This window comes from Etheostoma cragini, chromosome 2 (assembly GCF_013103735.1).
Source record: "Etheostoma cragini isolate CJK2018 chromosome 2, CSU_Ecrag_1.0, whole genome shotgun sequence".
NCBI classification, from domain to species: domain Eukaryota; kingdom Metazoa; phylum Chordata; class Actinopteri; order Perciformes; family Percidae; genus Etheostoma; species Etheostoma cragini.
Genome location: NC_048408.1, coordinates 25,671,652 through 25,699,293, shown reverse-complemented (window position 1 = coordinate 25,699,293; position 27,642 = coordinate 25,671,652). Strand labels below are relative to the sequence as shown.

General features: G+C 38.9%; 2 protein-coding genes across 3 annotated transcripts; both read right to left on the bottom strand.

Moving 5' to 3' along the window:
- Positions 1–996: 996 nt before the first annotated feature.
- cdc37 (cell division cycle 37 homolog (S. cerevisiae)) lies at positions 997–8,011 on the bottom strand. Of its 2 annotated transcripts, none has more exons than XM_034891735.1 (8): positions 7,699–8,011; positions 5,239–5,535; positions 4,304–4,409; positions 3,356–3,471; positions 3,135–3,257; positions 2,822–3,004; positions 1,377–1,448; positions 997–1,208 (listed from the first exon to the last, which is right to left on the bottom strand). In XM_034891735.1, exons 1-8 carry the CDS (start codon positions 7,813–7,815, stop codon positions 1,101–1,103), a joined length of 1,122 nt encoding a protein of 373 aa, XP_034747626.1. In that variant the 5' UTR covers positions 7,816–8,011; the 3' UTR covers positions 997–1,100. The 2 variants fall into 2 exon arrangements, with proteins under 2 accessions (XP_034747626.1, XP_034747635.1); XM_034891744.1 differs by having other exon boundaries at positions 7,650–7,964.
- A 1,995-nt stretch (positions 8,012–10,006) lies between these two features.
- LOC117951886 lies at positions 10,007–25,837 on the bottom strand. The gene is made up of 13 exons (XM_034883864.1): positions 25,629–25,837; positions 24,497–24,763; positions 24,070–24,402; positions 23,396–23,656; positions 23,101–23,110; positions 22,798–22,899; positions 22,249–22,268; positions 16,301–16,490; positions 14,327–14,589; positions 13,278–13,544; positions 12,851–13,183; positions 11,097–11,366; positions 10,007–10,937 (listed from the first exon to the last, which is right to left on the bottom strand). The coding sequence occupies exons 1-13, from the start codon at positions 25,699–25,701 to the stop codon at positions 10,756–10,758; spliced, it is 2,571 nt and encodes an 856-aa protein (XP_034739755.1). The 5' UTR covers positions 25,702–25,837; the 3' UTR covers positions 10,007–10,755.
- Between the last annotated feature and the right edge of the window lie 1,805 nt (positions 25,838–27,642).

The following is a 27,642-nucleotide window of genomic DNA, read 5'->3' as shown; positions in this document are numbered from 1 at the left end:
TACTTGGACGGACTAATTTTTTTAAGAGTTGAGACAATTCCTCCACTAACTGATTAGTCGGTTGATTAGTTGACAGATTAATCTCTTATTAAATTGTTTGTCATTATTCATTCAGAAATGTCAAATGTTCTCTATTTCTAACAACTTGCCGTTTTTCTCGGTTTTAAATCACAAAATTCGCAAGAGCAGTGGACAAACAATTAATCCCCAAAAAAATTTGGCAGATTAATCAATGATGAAAAAGATCATGAGTTGCAAGTTTATATGCAAATTCGCAAAGCTAGGTTGGGCCTTGTAATTCTAATTAAAATCAATTTAAGAGAAACTTGACAGGTTCACTCCGAGATGTCTGGAGTTCCTCCAACAGCTGGATCAATACTGGATGTTTGAGGTTGATACCAATATACTGTAGGTATTTGAGTCACAAAAAACTTAACATACAGTATATCAGCTGATATATACATGACCATAAAAGGTTTCTAAAAGATCTTAAACATTTAGCAACATGACACATAAGCAAATATTGGCTGATATATCTTCCCAGTAAGTTTATCAGCCTACCAGTAGTTCCTACTATAACAAGGATACACACTCAAAATAACAATACAAAAATTCCTATGTCACTTTCTAGTTGAATCAACCCCTTTAAAAAGGTCTCAATAAAAAACAAATTGGAAACACTGAAGTTCCCAAATGGTAGTCACAACTGTAATTTTCTGAATACATTGGACTAGAGTCTAACAATTTGAATGCTGACGACACTTTGTTGTGGAGTTCCCTGTTCGATTTAATTCAGTGGTCTTAAAATGTACCAATCACAAAAAAAGACCAGGTGTTTACCATACAGTATATGCAGGTTTCAGATGTAGTTTATGGGCTGTCTGACCCTAAACAGACTTGAGATGGCGCTGTTGACCGCCGTAGGGTAACAGACGCAGGCAGATGTTTAGTCTGTAAACGGCAGGTGCCTGTAATGGCATGCTAAACAATTTTTTCCAATAAGAATAAACTCACATTATGTTGGGTATATACAGTATAACATTACTTGCACACTGTTGCACAAAAATTCATTGTTAAAGTGTGGAATGTTCTCAGTTCTCTTATTCTTCCTCATCCTCTTCGTTGTCTTCCTTCTCATCATCACTCTCTCCTGATTCAGGGACCCACAGTCCAGAGGCAATACACCTCCTGAGGTGGTATTTTCCTTCCTGTACAGACAAACACAGTCACACCAGTTTGAGACAGAATGAATAAAAATGAACAAACTTAGTATGTCGTGCTGATCAAAGACACCCTCTTGCCTTCTTAAAAGTTTTTCTTTTTTATTGACTGGAAGTTAGCATTTAATGCCGAGGCTCAGTTATAAACATACTCACGTCCAGGTCCAGTTTGCGAATAGCTTCCTGTAGCATCTGAACGTTCTTCTCATCAAAGCTCTTCTGCATGTCCTATAATAAAAAGATATAATGTCTAGGATGGCCCAATAAACATACTGTACAGAACTGACCACTGACAATTGATGTCTCAGCACTATAATAAAGTGAGTTTAGTTATTTTCAAGTTTAAAAAGGGATTGCTCTCGCGTACACCTTGCATTCATAACTTTGTGGAAAAAAAATTACAATTGTATTCACTTTGGAACTAACTTTATTAAAATCCTAATGTCACAAAGAAGGACCTGAAAAAATGACATTATGTTTAACTTCAAGGAAAGTAGATAATGCTATTTACCTTGCACACAGTGAGCTCATGCCTGACTGCTGGAGTCCATTCTGCTCAGCTGTGTATTGACTTCTCCGATTATCCAAATGGCAACACGGTTCATATCAATAGACTGCGCAAACACTACGGACAGGTTTTAAAATTTGTGAGAAAAAAAAAATGCGTTCTCTTGCACCGACTACACTGCTGTCAAAGTAGAAAGATCTTTATAAATAGCTCATGTCAGAAACCATAAACAGGATGTGAACTCTATGTAGCGGGAAAGTAAATTTGATAAATTTGATACCTTCCTTCTTAAAAACCCACAGAACCTTTACATTGTGTACACTATTAAACAATACTGTAAACAAAGTCCACTTCATATTTTTCTCCCTGATCCACAACAATTTTAAAAACCGAACAATGCAGTAACTGCCCGGAGGACTGATCTGGAGTATTGACTTTTCTGGCTTGTAGCCTCACCCGCTACAGCAAAACAAGGTGGAACCTGATGTAGTGTGTAATCTGGAGGAAATGGGAGACACTAACAGGCCTGATGTTTTCCAACGTAGCCCCAGGAGATGTAGAGCAGGCCAAACAACCACTTTTAAGTTGCAGTGTAAGGTTATATGAAATATCACTGACATTCATTTATAATGACCATGATTGTGGAAACCTCCCATTTTCTAAACAGACTTATTTGGAACTTACCAACCAGGATTTATTGTTTGTCCCACCATGTTACCTATTTTTTCAGTTAATTATTTTACATTTTACTTTGTAGTTCCACATGTAAACAGTGCTGACCACTGTGGTTAATGTCTTAGAAGTTCCTGTATGAATGTGTGTAAAGCATTATAATTGAACCCATGCACCTGCTAAGCAAGACCCACCCTTTAATAGTATTTACACCCTTCTATTGGCCAGGTGTCCATCCTTGCGCAAGTTAACGGAACACGATTTGTTCAGGTCCTTTCCCCTGACTTTACGGCTATCCTAACTTTAAAGACTAATGGTCAATGACTAACCTGAAACCAATCGGGCTGCTTTCGCAGGGCAGGACTTGCCTAGAAGTGGCGTGGGAACCATGACAACCTAAACGCATTTGTGAATGGTTTACCTTTGGCAGTGATTCATAGACCTCTACAGGGTCTAAACCACCTGGGCCCAGTCTCTTCTGGCTCTCTTCTTCTTCTAGCTCCTTCCCAGCACTCTCCATACGCATCTGCGCACAGCTGCGGATCCGCTCCTTCAGCAGCTCCAGCTCACGGTCAAACTCATCTAGGTACGGCTTGCCTGCAGTCTGACAAGGACACACAAACACACTAAAAATGGCCAAGTTCCCACAAATGCTACAACAAAAAATTGCTTTCCCTGTGGAAAGCAACCACACAGACAAAGATGCAGGAGAGCACGTTTTGGTAACTACAGACCTTGATCTTTGAAAAGAATTGTCTGAAGCAGCCTCTTGCGTCGACCTTAAGCGTCCGAGCCAAATCCAAGACGAACTGCATGACGATGGCCTGGTGGGCCACCTGCTCCATTAGTGCGTGTTTCTGCAAGTACATGAAGAGTTAAAAAGGCTCTACCTGGTTGATTCTGTTGTTGCTTTTTTAACCAGAACATGCATGCATACTTTTCTCACAGCACTCACCTCATCTATCTCAAAGTCAATACAGATGACAACAAGGCAATTAGCCGTCTCTTCACATACCAGATGCGGGTTGTCTGACAGAAACGTCTGACTGTCATCCCAGCGCCGCAACATACCTGGTACAAACACAAACACCTCCATGAGAATTCAAATCAAGGTCCAGACGTTATGTTTTCAACACAGGCAGTCAAATGTTTTCTGTGTTGTTTGGTGACTAACAGTAAAATGGCCACGCCATGTACACTTTTCAAAAATGGTAATTTCTTTGTGACAATTGGTGATTCATGCACATGCAAGGAACTGCAAGTCAGGATATGTGTTCTGCTGCTTTGATTTTGACCTTTTCTAATCTCTTCCAAACCCCCCAACATTATGTAAATGCGCTACTAAATCGCTGAAGCACCCGTTTAAAAACATCAGCATTCGTCACAATTTATCAATTTGTAGCCATCAGACTTACAAAGTTATAGTACCCCATCATTGAGTAACACAACCCTGACTTGAAGGCACTATCTGCTACAAAAATAGACAACGAACGTAGAACCACTCAAATCCTGAAGTTACCGCCAATTTATACATTTATCCTTGTACAGAAAATGTTATATTGTATATCTTATACTCGTATATAGTGCAACTTTAGTATCCCACAATGCAACGTACAAAATGTACAATCTATGCACACTTACCAAGCGCTAACTACCATTATGTATTAAAAACTGGTTAAAAAGTAAACAGGAAAACTTGAATGACTGACAGATTTCTCTATAAAGTAATGTGTGAACAGTGAATGAGTGAAATACTTCGCACAAAGCCCATAAGTCGTTTGGTGTCTTTGAAAATCTTGCGGCCAGAGATCAAAATAGAGAGGTTTATACGGCAAGATAAAGGATACATTTTAAAGAAAGAGACGCTGTGAGGGATCAGGATTCAAAATACAACAAAGCATACCAAAGTGTTTGATTTCGTTTTTATACTTCTCAGAAAAGGTCTTGTGCTTCTCCACCTTGTCCTCCTCTGTTTCCTCTTTAGTCACAGGTTTGATGTTGAGTACACTCTGGAAAACAAGAGAAAGACAACCGATGAAGCCTAATGGGATGAAAGACCCTTCTAAGAGGAAATGAGTCTCTGGGTTTTACAGTCTGATACAGAACACAAACAAAGATTACCTGGACCAGAATAGAAGCTGCATGGGAAAGGGATTTAGGTGTGGAACTCTCTGAGGATAAGTGGTAGGACAGTTTGGAATGTACACGCCTCCTCGCTGTGTATAAGACACGGTTTGACGACAAATATTGGGTCTTAATTTGCTTATTTGTCACAGTTCCTTGTGTAGTTACATATATACATACATAAAAACATATATACATACATACGTACAGAAAATGAAGACTGTTCTCTACCAGCCAATTGCAGTGCAACAGGAAAAAACACCAATCTTACTATACTTATTTCCAAGAATTCATACATAGACTTATACAAGGAGGTTATATCATTCACGCCCCCTGAAAAAATTAAAATACAAAATGCATTAAGCTCAACTTTTATTGATTTCATTGAAACATTTCAATGATAGCACTGCATTGTATTGATATTATTTATTTGCCTTCTGTTATTATATTCAAGAGTATCTGTTACGCTACTGAAGTGTGTTGGCCATGTCCAAGCCTGTTTTAACTTTCATATTCTGTGCTTATGTTTATATTTTTAGAGCCTTGTAGGAGGAGGGGGGGCATCTGTACACTGTTTTTTTTAAATGCTAAATAAAGTTTGAAAGAAATAAAACAGAGGAACCTGGAAACAGACAAGTCACGCTAGTCTTTTATTTTATAAAATTGAACTGAACTAAATCTCGCAAATATTGTGCCCTTGTTGCCGTGCCATACCTTGCTGAAACCTTCTTTGCCGATAGTGTCAACATCCCAGGGCAGTTTTTTTTTTTTCCGCTGGTATTCTTCGATCATTATCTCAAAAGCCTTTTCATCCGTCTTCAGTCTTCTGACCTCACCCTGGACTTTCTTTATCTCGGCCTTTCTCTCCTCAGCCTCCTCTCCACCGTTCCTTCCTTCATCCAGTTCTTTAAGTCGTCCCTGGGCTTCCTCCAATTGCTTCTTGCATTCTAATAAGTTATTCTCCAGATCTTCCCCTCTCTGCTGAAACTCAGCCATTCTCTCCAGCCGGGTCTGTTGTGGCAATCCCCAGTGAATGAGATTAGTGGAACAAAAAACATAAGACAAAGATGGGGGGAGTTGAGGAGACGGTGAAGACGATTGGTGCTCAAATGGGAAATTAGAAGGAAACTAGAAGACAGACATTCAAAACAACGATGTTTATGATGGAAAGAAAGAAAAAAAAAGGGCTGTACATGACAGAGAACTAATTACCTAGAGTAGCCATCTTTTATTTAAAACAAATAAACAAATCAGTGCCTGATGTGGGGAAAAATATCTCAAATATCTTGGGAAATATTAGTGGGAACTATTATTGCTGGGCAATGGAATATGTTAAGACGCATGAATCACAATGCCTTGTTCTGACTCATGTGCTTATCTCTAACCAATAACAACAAATTTGAGGTTCAGTATCATTGATAGTGAGCCTCATGTGTCAGTTTACCAGCCCATAACATTTCAAACATGTCCAGCGGTATTTTTTGTAACTTTCCCAAATCTCAGCAGGCTCTGATTCTCTGGTATCAAATAGAAGGAATTTCTCTGAAAAAGTACGTGAAAAGAAAACAGACAAGGGAAACGAGAGATGGTGCTGGAGACTACAAGCCGCTCTAGACCATTCACTTAACTAATCATGTCACAGCCTGGCACCAGCTGAGCCTATTATCGACACAGAACCAGATCCATACAAACTGAGCTTGACCAATGCAGTTAGCAACCATACTAGTTCCATAATTCATTTTTTGAAATTACTTACATAGTAGTACATAATTTACACCTCACAATTTGATGACGTTAGGTTGGTACCAGCTAAGGGATCGCAAGATTAATCTGCAGGGCTTTTGGGACAACTGTCATAACCAAAGAAAACATGTTATGTATGCAACTGTTGACAATGGTTACAGGTAGACATTCAAAGGGGTTACATGCCAAAGAGGGTTGGAAATGAGTTTCCAGGGTTGGTTGATGTTATTTCTACAGCCTGACTGATACTTGATTTGTGACACAGATCTATTCAATTTCAGAGTTAAAAAAAAAATAAAAATCTTACATAGGCCTATTTCAGGGAATTTTAATTTTTTACCTCAAATATAGCTACGCCTACAACTTAAACATTTTCATAAGAATCCTTTAAGTTGTGTTGATTTGGTTGTTTAACCTATGTACTGTACTGACAGAAAGATTTTACTGATTGAATTTGTAGATAAACCCGGAAGGCGACACCATAGCTAAATTACCTCAAACTAGTTGATCAAATAATCTTAACTAAAGGTTGACTTATTAGCTTTTTTCAGAACTTTTGACAATATGTTACGGCATTCATCAGTGAACGGAGACGGATAATGACATCCGTGACATGCAGTAGAAAGGTCCGGAAAATGCATCACTTATTTTAACAACTAACTATTTCAAAGATGTTTGGTTTACACTATACCTCAAAACATAACTTTGGCCTTTCTGCACTGCATTTTTTATTACTGATCAGCTGGCATCAATGCCATGACAGAATAATCAAGAGGTGTTTCCGAGTAAAAAATAAAGGTGTTACACAAACTATGTACTCATCACTGCTTCCAATGAGGATTTTCTAGCTGTATAAATTACACATACATTTGTCATGGTCACATACTTTTTTGATAGCTGCTGCCAAAAAGTGAGATTACATAATCCTTAGATTGGGTCGGGAGATACCACAAACATTGTACTGATAGTTAGATATGGTAACTTTTTTTTTTTTTATAGCTGTGAAAGCAAACTAGTAGTCATTATTAGAGCACTGTCAATACAGTCAAACCCTTCAGTCTTTTCTAGTGTTTTCTTTGGCTTTCTCTTGATTTGACACCTTTTAAATTGTGGGTGGCTCCTTTTATTCTACCTATTTTTTTAGATTATGTTCTCTTCGCCTCTTCAATCTCCTTGTTTTTCTATTTCTTATTCCTGTAAAGCACTTTGCAAATGTGTTTGCTTGCCAATTATTTAGCAAGCAGATCCTTGAGCGTCAGAGAATCTGACAGGTGTCAGATATTTGTGTAACACCTGTTGGTCATTCTCTGTGTGTATATATATAGACTCCTCTGGTTGTCGGTTAGGCTACTAGTTAAGTCACTTCTACTGGTAAAACTAACCAGGTATAAGAATCCAAACTTCACGGCTACTACAAGTTTCACTGCTGACCCGGTGTCTCATTCGGAACAAGCTCGGCGTGTCGACATACGCATTGGTCACATCTTCGTCGTCAGACACGTAGATGTGATCCCAGGCGCTGTAGTCGATGCCCGCTCCGGTGCTCATGTTTATGGCTCTTTCTGCCCTCGGCTCTGCGGGTTTTCAGTGTCAGTTACAGAAGAGGGGGGCTGTAGCTACGTGCAGCTGGGACAAACACCGATAAGGCGGCTGCAAACTGGACAGAAATTGATAGTTTCCCAATCCTCTGAGCGAGGCAGGCAGCCACACAAGCCGTTGTTGATATCCGACTGAAGCTCCGCGCAGGCCTGTAATGCAATCAATACACGTCATCAATAGGCGCGGTTCGGGTCGATAATTTACATTGGTGTGTAGGCTATAATGTAAAGTCATTGTGTTTGTTTGTTTATGTTTTTAATATTAATAATATGATTCTGTTGAATTTCTGCAATAAAATGTATCTATTAGATAGTTTGAAAACCTGAACAGATACTGTAAATGAAAAATTGTCCAAATTATATTTTTAACATTGGAAATGGTGTGTCTTGTATCAAATGAGTCATTTTAGTATCCCACTGTGTATAGGTTTTGTGATATAGTTTCCTTAAAATGACTAACAAGAGAATCACAGAACACTACTCATTTATTACATACTTAACACTTTGTTTATTTATCTTAAACAGTTGTGAGATTTTGGTTTTTTTTAGATAAGGAAAGGACAACAAGGAACAATCAAATGTTGCCAGACTTCTACAATTTGCAAGCATGGACATTTGCACTGGGCAAATGTTCCAGGCCAGGATGCAAATGTGTTTCCTTAGGAAGTGTTTATTATTTTGGGCAAGTGATGACACTGTGAATGTAGTGAACGGTTGCAAAAATGTAAGATGCCATTCCTTTTCATTTGTGCCTGTCAGGGACTAGGACATTATGGATGGACCTGCCATGATTCCACTCTCGTCAGAATCTAATTAATTAATAAATTCATTCATTAATGCCTTGCAAGTTTAGATAGAGATGTAGCCTAGATAAACACTGGTTGGATAACCATATTAAGGGAGGGGTTTCATCAGTCTTGACAGGGCTACTTTATCAGTACTTTTTTCATGTAAGCTTTTTCATGTCCTCCTCATTCCTCTCCTGGTCTCCTCCACGTTTCTTCCTTGTTGGAAAGGAGAGGTGGGAGGAGAAGAAAAGAGTAGGAGTAAAACGTTTCTGGGATGCATTTACTCACTCCACCCTGAGATAAATGTCTGTAGTGGAGTTTCCCGGAAAAGCCTCAGAGATCCAAGAAGTCTCAAGAGTTTGGAGTCAAGCTAGTTTAGCGATAAAGAATCTCATGAACAGGAAATCTGTAATTAAGTCTTCTACTATTGTGAGTCCCTCGGGGGTTTGCTGTGCTTGCCATTTTGTCACACCGGGAGATTTAGTGTGCATAACTGACAGTCTTTCACATATTATGAGGCAAGTACTGATTCTTACAGTGAATATTGTAAATAAACTAAGGCCAGTCTGTGACTTAAATACTTTAATTTAACACAATTGTAAAACAAAAAGTAGATAATGTCATTTTTTTAATATACTGATACAGTGATATTGTGATGTTTAGATACTGTCTCCATTAAATTACTGTTAATTGAAAGTTCTTTTTTCCATGCATTTGCAAGTACTTTAAATGCAATAAAATACCAATGAAACTTGAATGCATCTCATTGTGTGAACAAGTGTCATTTATTAAAAAAAGAAAAGAATAAAAGGCGATTAAACCTTACATTTCCTTATTATAAGTTTCAGTCAGCAGTTCATTATTTTACAGTTGCTTGTATAAATTCCTCTTTTCACTGTCACTAACATCAAATACACACATATGTACACAACAAATACACGCACATTCACACGGAAACTGTTGCTCTGTCTGTGAGTTGAAATAAAGTGAGGCACACACTTTCAGTGGGTTAAAAACTGTGAAGTTCAGTGTGAGCAATTTCACATACTACTCTTAACCCTTGTATCGTATTCGGGTCAAATTGATCCATTTCCAATTTTTAGAAGAAGAAAAATGGTACAATTCACATTTTTTCTACCTAAGAATCAATGGCCTTTCTTTTTTTTCTGTGATAAACATGTATTCCTGACTCAATTCAGAAAATTATTCTGGATATGACCACTTTTTCCTAGATAAGAATTATCACATAGTGGATTTTTAACATGAATTTTAAACTCCCAAATAAGTCATGGGTCAATTTGACCCAAGGGATACGAGAGGATCCCGAAAGTGAAGAATACACAAGGGTTAAGCTTTATATATACAACACATCTCTAAATAAAGTTAGGAAGTTCTTTGCAGTAACACAACTGCAATACAACAGAGAGAATATGTAAAACAGCCACACTTGATGTTTCAGCCAAATGTGGCAAACACCACATAATATTGACCCTTTTGACATTAATCTAGTTTCCCTTTTCCATTACCAAACTGTTTATTGGTTAGTTTAGTTTTTTCATCTTCTGCCTTATTATGACCAACCTAGACATTCCCGGTGATAAGGTCTGCCTTCTGTCCCAAGAAACTTGGAGAAGCAGCGTTCGGTTTTTACATATCTGGAACAAACTCCCAGATAAGTGCAGTGCGCTGCAATCCCCGGTTCTTTTAAATAAATGCTGAAGACTTTTCTGTTTGATCCTGCCTTTTAATAAATGAAGTAATTGTTCATTTCTTACACTGCACTGTATCTTTTATTTTATATCCATCATGTTCTATTTTAACTAGTTTATTTTCTATTCACTTTAATACCTGTTTTAACTGTTCAGAGCTGTAAACATATCTCCTTCTTAAGTATAACACTGTGTTTTACAGTAAATTAAGCTTCTGTAAAGACAGAGAGCTAGTGTTCAGTTGAGGTTACACAAGTTGGAACTTGGCTTAAACTTCTTTTTTTATGATTTGGGGGCTTTTATGTTATTAGATAGCTTCAGTAGAGACATGACAGGAAATGAAGGAGAGCAAGATAAAAACAGCCTATACACATTTTATGCCATCCTGCAGACTTACTCTACAGAGGGCACGGCAGAGTGTTGTCTGCGCAAACGGAAAACGTCCTTCAGGTTGTATTGTCCCATCCGATTGGCTTTGTAGGCAAATGAGTATAACACTGCTAAAATGATGAAAACCAGAAGAGCAACTGCTGCAATCACACCTATAATGATTCCAATGTAGCTGACTGCAGAGAGTGGGGTGAGAAGAAAAAAGGAACAAAGAATATAACACGTCAGACAAGTACCAAAACAGCCACAATGAACGTCCTTCCTCACGTATCAGAATCAATTATCAACTGATGTGAGAATGCATTTGCTCTCACTTTACAATAACAGTCATCATAACTGTGAAGACCGGAACACTTCAAACTCACCTTCAACATCCACATTAAACGTCACAGTGAGAGTCCCCACATGGTTGCTGACAGAACAGTTGTACTGCCCTTTATGCTCAGACGTTACAGAGTGGATATTGAGAACGCTGCCATTTGAGTAGAAAGGGTTGTCTGACGTCCACGTGTACGTGGGGCTGGGGTTTCCGACAGCCAAGCAATTCAGTTGTAGAGGGTCTCCTTCTGCGACAGTGATAAGATCTGAATCTGTTGACAGTCGTTGAGGCTTATCTGTGTGTGGATTAAGGGAGGAAAAGATACATGTCATTACAGTAACACAGGCACAATTTTGAAATTTAAAGAGATTTGTCATTGATGTAGATAAACAGAGAAGTGGTGGAAATCACCTAACAGGCTGTTGTACTTCACTTTTTTAGGCTCTGTTACAATGCATGCCAAAACATAAAAGAAAACATTTGACATTTTCTACCTTTATTTTCAGGAACGGCTGTTAATAGTTTCTTTGCAGACTGATATTTTATATACAAAACATATGATCATCTTAAGCTACATCCACACTCATATGTTTTCACTGTATTAGTAGGGAAGGGTCTGGGTAGTCCACACAGCATTCTGGGCTGTCTTAATTTAACCTGCAGAGATCTAAGGAGCAGTTAACCATAGTCCTCATAAATTGACTGGAGTTTAAAATTCCAACACAAAGAAGCGGTAAGTAATTGACATCCGGACAAAAAGTGGTAAAATTTCATCCCAAGGGTGAGACAAATGCAAAATCTTATGGCAATCCATCCAAAAGTTTTTTAGAGATTTCACTCAAAACTATAAATATCAACCTCACAGTGGCGCTTAAGGAAAAAACAGAGTCAGGGTTCATTTCCTGAAATATTTGTACAAAGTGTCCAAGCAATCCATCCAATACTTATAGAGGTATTTCATTCTGAAGTGGTGAATGACAGAATATTTTACACATGTTTTATCTGTTTGTTTTTTGCATCTTGGGTGCAGCGAAAAACAAGCTGCCGAATAAGGTGACATGACCTTTAAGTTGATAACGTGTCTGCAAATAGCTTTCTATTTTTACATCCAGCTGATACAGAGCAACAGTACTGATAGCAACAGCTGGTGAATGTAAGTCCAATATTCTCTATGGAGAGATGTGTCTCTATAGGCTCTATGGAGTTTTACTACATTTGGTACTTTGTCTCTCTCTCTGACCCAAGGGAACAGCAGCCTCTTTGTGTTCCAGGACCTCCTGATTTACAAATGAAGCTCTGAATAAAAAACATGAAATTTACCAAACTGCACACAATAATGTAAAAAGCATTCCACAGTCTAAAATATGTCTTTTTAATCCCCAACCATCTGACGAACCCCTTGGGGGTCCCGACCCCCAGGTTGAGAACCACTGGCCTTGTGTACAGTGTTTTTGTTTTAGCTTTCCCCTGAAAACATGCTAATGAAAGCAATGAGACTAAACCAAAAAGGAATGTTGCAGGCACTTAAACTAAAACAATGAGATGAAAGACACTATGAAATTCTGTAAAAATAAAATTAACTGCAGAGTCACCAAGGTTCGTCATTACAAGCTAACCTTTTCACATACCAGCAGCCACGCCCATTGCTAATATAGCCTACAACATATGTATTAGAGCAGCTTTACATAGCAGATAAAAATGCTTCTGCCATCACTGTACAAAAGGCCAACATGACAATGAAGGGTGTCAAAGTGTGTTCATTTTTCTTGTTATACTCACAGTACACAGTGGCAGTGATTGTTTGTGACGTCACCACTGGAGGGGGCTGTGGCCCTCCAGGTCCCAGTTCAAGCTTTGCTTCACACCAGTACTGGCCTCCATCATCTTCTTTACTGGGTGTGATGTTTAAAGTGAAGTCCTCAGTCACTGGTTTCTTCTCTGTGTTGTTGCTGGACTGAGGTTTGCCCAGCGCTGTCTGTCCTCTGTAGAACGTCACAATGAGGTTTTCAACAGGAGCAACGTCCTCTACTGTACACTGCAGGGTGTACTGATGTCCCTCAAACATCGGCCCAGTGTGACTATCAAAGCTGAAGGACACACTACGTGGAGGCTCTGTGGAGACAAAGAGAGAGACATGCAGGCACACGTTCAGTAATCACATGATCTCATCACATCATCACTTACATAGCTTTTAGTGTTTACTTACGGTACACGGTTACATTCAGTTTGTTACAACACTGGCCCTGAGAAGGGAGAGTATAATAGCAAAGTATCGATGGTTGCCATGCAGTCATGTTAGCCGTCCATGAAATTTTGGTTCCACTTATTGTTGAGTGTCCAACAGGGCTCTCCACATTAAACTTGTGGCCGACGCAAGCATGCTGACATGGAGAGCAGTCGGCAGAGGTTGGGTCACCATGCTTCACTACCAGTCTGGCTGGAGTGAACACAGGTCGGTCTGCACAGTGTTCATCTGTAACACAAAAAGGTTGTGATGTTAAACAGCTCATTGTAAAACTAGAAATCAGATACATACATTGCTTATTTTAATATATTCCTATTGTTCTTACATAGAATGCCTATGTCTACTCTATGTTATGTTGCTAGGCAACCCTAAAGGGTCAGAAACACAACATCAGCCAAATATGGCATCACCACATTTTTGTAAGTAGCCTAGACATGCTTTTCTAATACTTAGATTTGCATTTCTGCATTCCTAGTCAATCACAGAACATATCTAGTAGCCTTGTCCATGGTTATTGTCCTGTGATTACATTACACATTAACAGTAGAAGACTTTAACTTTGAGAACTGACTGTAGTCTAGCAGTGGGCGGATACTGTCAATGATGTGTTAATGCAAGGTACTCCAAGTTTAATTTGACATGGTCATACAGTAATTATGACAGTAGCCTATTACCACAGCATGTTCTTACGTTTGTTAGAATAATATTCAGAATGTGAGAAACGTTTGATAAACGGTAGGCTAGGCTACATGAATTAACACCATTACAACAATATGACTGCCCTGCAATAGGTAAAGAAAACAAACACAAGTTATTGAAAAAAAGAATAAAGGTTATTAGCCATATCTGTAGAGGCCTACATGATAAAGACGATTTATTAAATGAAGCAATAACACGATAACGTTTTTCAACAGAATGCTGTTTTCAGAGGCCACGTCTAGGTTTAATCGCCCCATAAAGACAAATCGAGATAAACCGCTTTCAGACCGCAACGAATACGGAGCACTCACCACAACTGAAGGACATGTGGAAGACCCGCAGAAAAGTCATCAAAGAAACAACCAAAAACTTGTAAGAGAAAACCATTTTTTCAGGCGCCAGGAGTCTTGTAAGCAAACGAGATGTGATGAGGACGACGGCTGAGCCCAAAGCCCAAAGAGTGCGAGTGAAATTGAAAGTAAAGCGCCACTGCCTTATTATTTTCCAACGAAGAGAGAGTCGAGAGGGAGTCACGTCAAGAAGAGGACAAGTGAAATTGAAACTATCAGGGAGTTATTTCCGAAGCATTTTGGGGAAATTCCGGAATGACCTAGTTAGAATGAACCCTGAAAGCCAGCCCTGACCTGTACCGATGCAGCCTGCAAATAAACACTTTTTTGGGGTAAGGAATGCGAATGGTCCGGAAGCAGACTACTCTTGTCTCCTTCCTGAAAGCCCCCTCCATTAAATGTCATGCCCACAAATCAGCTTTCAAATCCACAGATTGCAGAACCTCTATCCTCTCCTCCACACACACATCTCTGTTTCATACTCCAGATTTGACTTTTTTCTCATTTTAACACACACACAAACACACACACAAACACACACAAACACACACACACACTGGGTATTTCGGGTCTGTTTATATGCTACCTCTCTTTTCAACTTTATCAAATCATAACAAAAGTCATCTCGTCTAATTTAAATCATTCTTAAGAACATGCTAAGGCATCAGTGCAGGGCTGCCAACTTTTCCCAAAACCTTGGAGTGAGATTTGGGGGGGCCAACCCTTATTTTGCCGCGTACAAAGCAATTTCTTTGGGTCTTTATCCTTTATGGTTTAAATTGGGATTTGTTATATTTGTGGGGGCTGGGGCTCTCCCTAGGGGGGTCTGGGGGTATTGTCCCCCAGAAAAAAGAAAAGAAAAATAAACCATTAAATGGCACTTTCTGGAAGCTTTTTTTGCAAACAAATGGAGAAATCAAGTCTTACATGATATGTGCAAAACTGTAGGGTTAAGAACCTTTCTGTTGTTGTAGTATCAACAGGTATTAGAGCATTTAGCATTTACATTATTTACATTATTAATTTCTAATGATATAAGAACATGAAAATAAAGAGAGTTGGCAGCCCTGTATTTCTAACAGTCCTACGATGTTAAAAAATAAATTAAAAAAACATTATTGCACAAACACACAAATACAACAGAAACAGAGCAACAGCTCCAACAATTTATTAATAACAATAACATTGGACTTTAACTATATTGTAAAGGATCTCTGATCTGAATAAAGTGCCAGACTACCTCAGCTGTTTAGCATGTTCAACAAGCAGTTGCGATGCAAAACTCAATGAGCAACCTCAAAGTCTATTGTTTTCATAACTCTTTGAACTTAAAAGGATGTCTCTGCATGTTCTTTGAGAACACGTTCTTTGGATAAAGGGTGTGTTCCAGTTAACAGTAATGGATTAAAATTGTCCCTGGCATGTTGGCCCAGACCGGCCACCCTACACCCGTGCAGTTTTGCACCAAACTAACGCAATCATAGCATGCCTACTTTGATGGTTGTAGTGTCATCATCAGCAGTTTGTCCACCACTTGTTTTAGCTCAGTTTAATTAAGGGGCAAAGTGTTTTAAGGGGAGATCTGCCTACCCCAGGTTCTACCCTCACCCCCTCATCTCTGTCCCTCTCAATTCAATTCAATTTTATTTATATCAGAGCAAGAGTTATCTCAAGACATTTTACCTCAGGTCTAGCCAACACTTTCAGTAATTCCCTCAAGAGCAAGCATTTAGTGCAATAGTAGGCAGACCCAGGCTCTTGGTAGGCGGTGTCTGATGGTGCTGTCTGGGTGTGTGATGAACAGTGGCAATTATAGTCACAATAAAGATAATGGAACTAAGACAAGAAATAGTAGTTGTAGTAGTTCATGGAGTAGCAGGGCACAGCAGGGCATTATAAGGTGTAGCAGGGCCTTCTCCTGAGTCTCCTCCTCACTGGACATCACCACCGACATCACCACCACCATCACCAGCTACAGGTCCTGCTACTGCCCAAAACACGTCTGTCAATTTGACACATTTGGCAGCGTTTGTTTCTTTCTCCTCATGCAGCTTCTCTGCACCTCCTTTGCGCTTCTTCTCCATGATCTCTATCACGATTCTAGCCTGGCAGATGCACACTGAAACTGCATACAGGCAGAAATCTCAAAGAGGGTTCTGTTCAAAGCAGCCCAGTCTCATGGTATTCAGTGAAATGTGTTGATTTCAAATTTTTAAGTAGTGAGTGGTATTGAAAAGCCGAAAATCCGCGCAGGAAGGTTGGTTGGGGTAGTGGATGGGTCAAACTTAAGTCATGTCATGTCCCCGCGCCGGGGGATCGCATCCCGCGTGTGTCGGTTTGTCACGTTGTTGTGGCCAGTATGGGGTGTTTCATTTTCCCAATGTTGCGTCCCCCAGATTAGCCCAGTGTCATGGCAGTTTGTGAACTTGTGACATGTACACAAAATAACAAATCAAAGTTACGTGACCATTTCACTAACTGGCATGAGACTGGGTTGCTTTAATGAAAGGATTGGGCCATGGGTTGCATCTGTCAGAAAAAAAGACTTAGCCTTTGTGATATATTTGACTAAAGTGTTTTGGGCGAGCCCAGTGTCAAGTGAGAAAACAAGGGGCCGCTGATCTAGGCCTTCCACTTTTATGGGCTGGTTCATGGGCCGAAAAAATAAAAAAACAGACCCAGGGTGAACCATGTCCTGGCTGTGTATGCTGTGTAGGCTCCTTTTTTGTTTAAGATCAATGCTAAATTTAAGCAATAAAACATTTGTTCTTACCATTCCATATTTTAAACGTTGGAAGAGTAGCCTTTCCGCTTAATTGAAATTAAAATAACAGCTTGTATGTAAATGTCTTTCAATTTAGGCCTCAGGTCAAAATAAGTGTTTATAGATGTCTTTAGATATAAATTACACTCACAAATGAGTAATGCCCTTGATCTTTATGGCCACACCACCCCATTCCCCTATTGTGAAATGTCTTCTATGAATTCTACATATTTTTAGAATAAGTTTCCAGGCTTATAAAGTGAAGTGAAACACTGAAGTAGATCAGCTGAGGTTTATTAAGAGGAAGTTGACCTTGGGTCACATTTAAGTCCTGAATCCTGAGATTTCCTGATTAGGGTTACTAAACTTCACTTGTTGATTTAAAGAAGGCTTGAGGGCTGAAAACGTCAGCAGAATAAATAGTGATATGCATTTGGAGCCAGAGTGTGCTATACATTTTTCTTTTTTTCATGTCCACTTCGTTACAACCCTTTGTGTGCGTTATTTTTCTAAATGACTAAACTTCCCTGTCTGAACCGGACTGAGAAGCAGCTCGATCGTCAGACGAACCGTCAGAAGCCTATACTGTCATTCACTGAGGTCATGTTTAGTCAGAAGTGTTGCATCATCTTAAACTCTTCCGCAGGATCCATGTGATGAAATTTAAAGGGAATACACAACTATTTTGACTGTCTCACAGCTCAAGTATCAGGGTCACTAGGTGCTGATGTTTCTGCAACCAATACTTCTCTTCCTGACAGCATTTTACGTGGCAATGTGCGTCTTTTCATGATGATGAAAGAGGCAGACATGATGTTACAGAGATAAAAGAAGAAGTATTAAAATGAGTTGAATTGTGAAGTTTCATACTCTCCACTTGTCCATGGCACATTGTTCTCTTCAATTCTTTCCATACATTGTGGATTTGCACTCACGTTCATTGTTTTTGTCTGTTAGTATGACATATTTTAATCTTTGAATTCACCTTTTATTTATCTTTTCGAATTATCATTTTTCACACAAAAAGTACTCCACACTGTATTGCTTGTCTATGTGTATGTTTTTCGTGTCAGTGCAGACAGCTGGAGCACTGAAAGTGTCCCATCAGAAACTGTGACCGCAGAGGGCGTTGCTTCACATGGTCAGCCCGTGCGTAGTAGACAATGGAGAACAGAACATCACAGTTTTTTTCGATTGCTGAACAACATGGGCCCAACTGGAGCTACATGGAGTAAAACTCTGACTAACCTCTGCACAGCAACAGTTCATGTGGACCAAAATCTAGTTCCTTTTTCATTGCTTGAACACAGTTTTCAAAACTCTTCACACACCATGACTTTAACCACACCCTGCACAACACTGTGGACTTCTAGCCCTTTATTCAAATGCTAACATGTGCTAACACACAGCTGTTAACCACACATTCAAAACAGAATAGATCTCAGTCTGCTTCCTGTTGATTGATATTTTAGTATTTTAGTCTTGTTTTAGACACACACACACACACACACACACACGAACACAACCCTTATATATGAGCTCAGTCCCTTTTTACAGTTTTTCAAAACTCTTCACACAGTGAGCACAACAGAAGAGTATGTGGACTAAACTGTGGCTCATTTAGCATTGCTTTGGCACAAAGTGCATTTAATGACATTCATTTGTTCTTTTCTCATTTCAACACCGCCAAAACTCTATGTATCTACAGGCAAACTTGCACAACATATTGTTTCTGAAACTGTTAAACTTAAGTTCAAAACAGTAACATAATAAAAAAAATGAATAAGACAGCAATGTGCTACATTTCTATATTAATATTAACATGTTTTAAAGTGAGAAATGGAATGCTATAAAAACAATTTGACTAACCACACCTGATTCTCATTATCTCTTTCAATTTCATTACAGAAGAAGATAACCTCAGAATAGTATACCATTGTGACGTAAACATGGACCCAGCTAGAGATGGAGAAGTGGATGAAAGAGGAAGAAGAGTGGCTGAGAGGGGGGCGAGGAATTCATGTGCGTGGTGGAAGAAGACGAGGGAGATCGAGAGCTCTAGTCTCAGATGTGATTAGAGCTACTGTAATTTATCATGTAATCACTCATGCTGTCTCAATGAGAGAGTCTGGTCAGAGAGCGCGGCCAAACCTGCAGCACTCAACAATGGTCTCTATTGTTAGAGTTTTCTGACAAACCAACAGGTAACTTGTATTCTGCATGGCATCTGGCTGAGCTGCACATTTCAGATCCCAGGCTTCCGTTAACGGATTGGCTCATACAAGGTATCTTTGGAATCCTCAGACCTCAGAGAATGCAGGGACACCCACTTCAAGATTGTGAGGTGAGCAGCTGGTTTTGGATAAAATGGCTTGGATATTCCATTTCCTTGGATTGTTGGCGAGGTACGAAATAACGTTTTAGGAAATATATCACAGCTGAATATAAAGACAAGAAAAAATGTATGAAGGCACACTCAACTCTACACAGTATCTTTCTCTATTTCTTTATTTTCTTTAGATAACCCCTGAAATGGGAAATTAAATAAAGGCCTTTCATGTGATGAGAACAGTGATGGTGACTTTTTCTTCCTTTTTTTCTTTATATTTTAATAGATTAAAACTCCATTTGAATTAATTGGTATGTACTTGGTTGACAAGCTTGTTGAAACAGAACAGAGAAACCAGTAAATCTGTGTAATTATAGATGAATGCACAAGATGTCCACAGGCGTGTACCATAAAAAAAAAAAATCTGGAGCAGAGGTAACTGGCTGTCTGCTTGAATTCATCCACCAGATTGTGGTTCTCCAAAGTTCCCTCACAGACCAGGGAAGAGAATTTGTATTTGTGTTTGTTTAAAAATAAACTTGAAAACAATACTTATTATTGAATGTTATCTCATGCCACACATACTTACAAAGATTTCAAGGTGGGATCGTTTAAGACTTTCCTTAACTATTTCCTCGCTGATAAACCCTGAAGGGTGTCGCGTTCTCAGCATCAAGAGGAGGCTATGTGCCCCTTACCATCCCCAGACAAATGTGTTTGGCTTGTCGGTAAAGGTCAGCTTTGCCAAATTGTGAAAAAGTAAAAACTTCCATACTTAAATGTGAACATGTGTTTTTCAAATTTAGAGCTCTGGCAAAACTGGTGAGAGATAAAGCCGACAACTGGGATCTATATCTTGATCCAGTGATGTTTGGTCTGCAAACAAAAAGCAGCTGACAACACACTTCTACCCTCATTACCTGATGTGTGGCTGAGAAGCGCATTATCACTGAAAACTACAAGGTTAACACATTTTTAATCTTTTTACCTTGCAAAAAAAACTTGTTGTTTATATGAACTGTAAGCAAGTTATAGTTTTCCTTTTATTTGTTATGTTGGTTATGTAGGTGGCCGTGGATACACAGTGACAGGAGGACATCTTTAACAGTGTCCAGAGAAACCAGGAGAAAGTTCACAAAATAACAAGGGCAAGAATGCAAACCCGTGGGCAAAGCCTTCAGGGGGGAGACATGGCGTGGACAGACATCAGCTTCAAGCGCCACGCCGATCTTCTGCCACCTCTTCTGGACTCGCTGTCGCCTCATCCAATCCTGAAAAATGTAACAACAAAAGGCAGACAATGATGTTGTATTTTTTTTGTCTATTTAAAAAATCATCCAAACGTATATCACAATCATTACAACACTTTTGTATATTTTTTTAAGGCACACTCCTGGCTCAAAACATGCAATAAATGCACATTGAGTGACAACGATACATTTATGAGGCCATTTTCTCATTGGAGGAGCCTTATGTTTGACTCACTTGGCAACGCCTCAAAAGTAGTTTGGAGTCGACAAGGCATTGTGTTACATAATGTCCGGTTTGTCTCATTACAAAGTCCAAGGTAAATATTTTGTACGTGCATAAAAAAAATACTGGCTTTCTGTCTTCTTCTTTCTGAAGGGGTTTACTGTGCCTAACTGGATAGGAAACAGTAAAAAAGGAAGAAGTTAAGAAGAAGTTGACAACCAACTTATCAGGTCCTACCCCCCTCTCTCTGCTTTTATCATTTAGTAAATCTTATGCTTCAGTTATTTCCACATCATAGACAGTAAGTGGACCTTCCCATGTATGATTTCCGTGTGAAATCCATCGGACTAACTGTTCGAGAGACATGCTCATAACACACACTGAAAGACAGACCTTCCTGAAATTTATAGCTAGATGTTATGGTCACCATTCCCATGTTTTAGCTGCTGAACTGAACTGTAAGAACAACCAAATACTACCAGATTTGAGAGGGCTGGCAGGAGTGTATTGCTTTTATGTGTAATAAATAATAGCCTGTGGTCAGAACTGTTTTTATTTATTTCAATGAAACAATTGGGAAATGCCAACGTTCCTCCTACTGTCATTTTTTGACCAAACTGTTCTGGGGACTCCCTAAGCAGATGTGCCCACCTGCTCTGAAAACGCTGATACATCAGCTGAATGTCGCAACGTACCATACACACATATACGGCAACAACACAATAATTACTAGTGTTTTTTGAATCAGTTTTTTTTAGCCGTGCTAGCTGCATTGCTTAAGGAGTGTCAGTTGGTTGGTAACCACTTTGGTCCAGAATGATCATCTTAATAACTATTAGATAGATAGCCATGACATTTGGTACAGACATTCACAATCACCAGAAATTAATCGTAAGAAACCTTTGGCAATTCTCAGATTTTTCTAATAGCAAGTAAATCAACATTAACTGAAGAATTGGCAAATAAAAGGTTGCATACATTAAAAAAAAACTCAAAATGTATTTTATTTATATAGCACATTTCAGCAGCAGTACAATTCGAAATGCTTTACATAAAATATGAAAAACAGAACAATGGATACTAAATTAAGGACAATGGATACAAAATCAGACAGATTACGGGAATACAATTCACAATACAGTAAAATGAATTAAAAAAGGCAATGTCAAAACCAAAGGTCTTCAGCCTTGATTGAAAAGAGCTGAGAGTAGTTGATGACCTACAGTTTTCCAGAAGTCTGTTCCAGATATGAGGAGCATAGAAACTGAATGCTGCATCCCCCTTTAATGAGATCTGGTTAAGAAACTAATGACATACCAGCCCGGCTGCACTGGCAACTGTGTTTATTGCAAATTAGCAAAAGTTATCATACTAAAATCCTAAACCAAGATAGTAAACCTGGTGAACATTGCTACTGCTAAACTTGTGTCACTGTGAGCATGTTAGATTCCCGATGTTAGCGTTAAGTGAATCTGCAAGTATGGCCTCACAGTGCTGCTAACATGGCTGTGGACACTCTAATATCAATTATTACAGTATGTTCCGTGTGTGCATTTGCAGACAGACAAACACTGCTCATTTACAAGCTAATGCACACTAAAGGAGACACAATGAGTATTACATTGTAAGCGTTCTCACACAACAGGCTGCCTTCTCAATGTGTTTAGAGAACTGATATTGATATAAAATGTGAGCTATGTAGGACTGGGATGAAATACCCTTTATTGTCCTAGTATATTGTTCAGTGGCAACAATATGTCCTGCTATTGCTCTAGAAACAAACCACGTATGTTCTCTAGGAATTAACTCAAACCAGAGCAGAGACTAAAAGCACAAAACACATGAATCTGTGAAGCAGCATGTTACTGGTGCTGCTGTTGGGTGCGGTTTTCTGTGTCGTTGTCGTGCTGGAGGTGGTGGTTGTTCTGGGTGTTGTCGGCGGCGGTCTGGTTGGGGTTAAATTCAAACCTATGGACAAATAGACAGTTGACTTGTAATTCTATCAATGAACATGGTTGTAAATTTTTCGTACCCAATTGACTGATTTAAGCACCAATGATCATCAAAAGTCAATCAGTAACTAATCATTAATTAGCCATTGTTACTCATTCATTCCTCAGTAATTACCTATATTTTTGTTTTCCCTTTATTGTTATTGTCAGATGTTACCTTCCAAATCCTTGGAGGTTAAAAGGAAATTAAATCTGTTATTGATTGATATCAAATATTTTTGAGTCGTGCAATAATTTCTTCCTGCCTTTTGTCAGATGTAGGGTTCTATGGCTGCTCCATAACACTAACAAGATAGAATATAGGACTATGCAAATGTCAATTCTCCCACATACTATAGGCCAACACACAACTCCTGCTGTCAGTTTTTTTTTTTTAACTAAATTGTAGTTAAATGTGCAAACAGAGCCGAATCGGAGCTTTAGAAAAAAAAAAAAATTGAGTTTGAACTCACCTGTGACAAGCACGTCAAACGTCACAGTGACAGTCCCCACGTCATTACTGACAGAACAGGTGTACTGCCCTTCATCCTCAGAAGTTACAGAGTTGATAGAGTGAACACTGCCATTGGGGGAAGACGAGCTGATGTTGGCTAACGGGAGCATCCAGGTGTATGACGGGCTGGGGTTGCCCACGGCCGAGCAGTTCAGCTGTAGAGGATATCCTTCTGTGACAGTGATCCAACCAGGATAGAACCCTTCTAGCTGAGGTTTATCTGCGGTTGGACACAGAAAAATACATTAACACAAACAGCTAACAACTCAAACAAACAGTTAAGTAAACAGATGGCCGTCAAAGAAAAGTTTGACACATTTGAAATTCTCTTCAATTCACCTGCTCCCTGAGCGTTTAGTTGAGCCATAAACCTACTTAATGTTGGGCAAGTTACTTGTACATCTATAATGTACTGTATGTACATGTACATACATTATAGATTACTTGTTACTGACATTTGAGAGTAACCATTTCACTACAGACATAGTTACTCTCCAAGGCTGATCAACATCTGTTGCTTTAACGTGTTTGTTTGTTTTTTTAGTTCTTTTTCGCATGACAATATTGTGGTCGGCTCAATCTCTGCAAGATTAAGGAGTGTAGTTTTTTTCTTCTTGTCACAGTCACACTCACAGTGCACAGTGGCAGTGATTGTTTGTGACGTCACCACTGGAGGGGGCTGTGGTCCTTCAGATCCCAGTTCAAGCTTTGCTTCACACCAGTAGCGGCCTCCATCATCTTCCTTACTGGGTGTGATGTTTAAAGTGAAGTCCTCAGTCACTGGTTTCTTCTCTGTGTTGTTGATGGACTGAGGTTTGCCCAGCGCTGTCTGTCCTCTGTAGAACGTCACAATGAGGTTTTCAACAGGAGCAACGTCCTCTACTGTACACTGCAGGGTGTACTGATGTCCCTCAAACATCGGCCCAGTGTGACTATCAAAGCTGAAGGACACATTATGTGGAGGGTCTGTGGAGACAAAGAGAGAGACATGCAGGCACACGTTCAGTAATCACATGATCTCATCACATCATCACTTACATAGCTTTTAGTGTTCACTTACGGTACACGGTTACATTCAGTTTGCTACAACACTGGCCCTGAGAAGGGAGAGTATAATAGCAAAGTATCGATGGTTGCCATGCAGTCATGTTAGCCGTCCATGAAATTTTGGTTCCACTTATTGTTGAGTGTCCAACAGGGCTCTCCACATTAAAATGGTGGTCGACGCAAGCATGCTGACATGGAGAGCAGTCGGCAGAGGTTGGGTCACCATGCTTCACTACCAGTCTGGCTGGAGTGAACACAGGTCGGTCTGCACAGTGTTCATCTGTAACACAGACATTCAATTAGACATTATTGATTTTAAACAGCTCGTTGTGGAATTAACAATAAGATACACTTTGAAAGCACATACAAATCTGTCCTTCCCTAAAAAAACATTTTATTCTAATATGATAAATATGATCAGCTGGTTAACATGGTTATACTGACTTTAATTGTTGGCTAATGATAAAATATTTGTCATTTTGAACATTCATACACCCTGTTACCAAAATAAGGGTAAACACTTCTATAAATTGCCATTTGTCATGTCTTTAATGAGGAAAATGCTTCCACCTCCAACTGTGTTATTCAATATATTGTTAAGGTTTCTGATGGTAACTCTTTATTTGCTAATCACTTAATGAAGTTTTGCTCTAGGAGCTTATACCAGGAGCTTAAGGAGCTTATGCCAGACAATAGTTATACTTACTGTACGTATCAGTGAAGCTTGGCACACAACTTCATTGCTTGATCACTGAATATGCACATGACTCAGATCCACTACTGTATAGTATTTCTTGATAAGTGCTTGTATGATCAAATATAACTTCATTTTTTCAACACTTTAGAATACAATACTAAGTTCTTAAATAAAATACAAAAGCTTGAATGCCCTAAGGAATCACAAAAAAGAATAGTCAAACATGACCTAAAAATAAACGTACTGGACAGAAAATGTAAAAACATAATAAAACACCAGACAATTCTTTCATATTAAAGTATGTTTTGAATTGTAAAGGAGTTTGTAAGACAAGATTCGTTGTAGTTCAACAGGAACAGATCATTTTAGGAAATCATAATCCCATTTATACAGTAGTCTGCTGAAAATTATCCCTATTTTTTTTAATGGGAAATACAGATTTACTTACCACAGCTGGACACATGAAAGCTGCGCAGGAAACCAATCAAAGAAACAACCAGTAGAATGAAATGAAAAAACATTATTCACAGATATTTTTTTGTACAACAAATGGCAAAATCGTCGCCCAAAGGTGGTCAGGAATTAAATGAGCCCACTCCGTTTAGTAGTTTTCTATTGTAGTCAAAGAATGTTGGGAACGCTTCCTGTTTTCTCACCACACATCCTCTCAATTTTTTTCAGTTAAAAGGGAAAGTGTGGTAGTTTCCAGATTTCACAGTTTTTACATCACCTTCTAAATTCATTTCAAAGAGACATATTGATATGTGCATAATATTGGTAGGCAATGGTTAAACTGGCTTTTGTAGGGAGGGGGAGCCTTTATTTACAGTGAATGGTCATCATTCAAAGCCGTACAGTAAAGTTACTTAATGTGTAGAGTTTTTTTTCTTCTTTTCCAGTAGGCATAACAATGTGTAGGGCTGATTAGTTATTAAAACAAAGAGAAATACTTTACAATTCACTTACTTTATTACATTTTTTTACCTTTAGGAAACGTCATCAGCCAGGTAACGGATTTTACCTTCGGAAAATGTAAGCAATTGAACATATTAAATATTGAAATATGTTAACATATTTTTAAACAAGAAAATTTAAGAAAATCAGGGACAATTCCTATATTACCGCGACTTATGATGGGGGGCCTGGGGGGTCCACCCCCAGAATTATTTTAGCATTAAACACTTCTTTTCCTGCATTTTGGTGAATTTGTATGCACCTATTTCTATCTATCTATTTTTTCTGAATCAATATGCCTGAAATATGTTAATGTTGAGGGAAACATTCCAGTCCAACTATAAAAACATAAAGGAATACATTGCAATAAGGCTCTTAGGCATTGTGGATTCCTTTGTATTCATTCTCCTTTAGATCGACTTGAATGTACAAAAATACATTCGGGGGTACACTCAGAACATTCTGGACTGAATCACCGGCAAAATGTTCGGGGCTGCTGTGTTGTGGACCGGAAGAGGCCCAGCCCAATTTAACCTCTGGCGGTGGGCCTATTGCTCTACACACAAGGAGCTCAACTGAAAGTTTGGTACGGTCATTCATGTGGAAACAGTTTGGAGTGCAGAGCTTTAAGCTAACATTACTCAACTTCCCGGGGATCTCTATCGCTCAGTTTGATGAGTGCTCTCCCATGAGTACTGGGCACGGCACTCGGATTCTCTCTTATCCTTCGCTTGTGCACATACATACTCGTTAGCAGACGGAAATGTGTTGCATCAAGCGTCTGGCATACAAGCTAGCAAGAGTACACAACATACAACTTCCGTGTAGGCTGCTTCAAAATAAAAGCACTTCCTGTCACGGATCCCAGTAAAACTACCAGTAAATTACTGTTAAACAAATAAAGTTGTGTACATTTTTTCCCACATAGCAGCTTTAAATCAAGTACTGTTAACAGTGTTGACAGTGAGTGATGTTCACATTATAATTGACCATTTCTTTTAGACTGTTTAAACTGAACATTCATTTCTTATTCAAGTGCTTTAAACACACATTTTACGACCATGCAGTACTTCAGTACAACTGAAAGGTACTTTTATTTGAGTTTTTTCATTCTCCTACATGCCTATTGTACGTTTTACTTATATATATATTTTTTTTATAGCTGTAGTTACTTTGCATATTCATATTAGTTATACAAAATATTATCAATAATCTATGATGTGGATAAAGAGACTTTATTGATCCAGTGGTGAAATTCAGGGGGAGAGAGAGAGGGCGAACGACATGAAGCAAAGGGCAGCTGTGTCAAGGAGTAAACCTTTATATTTATATGCGTGCTAGAGTTGGGCGGTATCCGAATTTTGATGCGTCAAACCTCCTCCCTTTTTTTACCGCGGTATTCGGGATTACCGTGACTAATTAAAAATGATGATTGTTGAGTTATAAAAAAGTTATAAACTTTGTATGATGCAGCCAGGATAGGATTAAGAAGCATTTGGTCTGTTAAG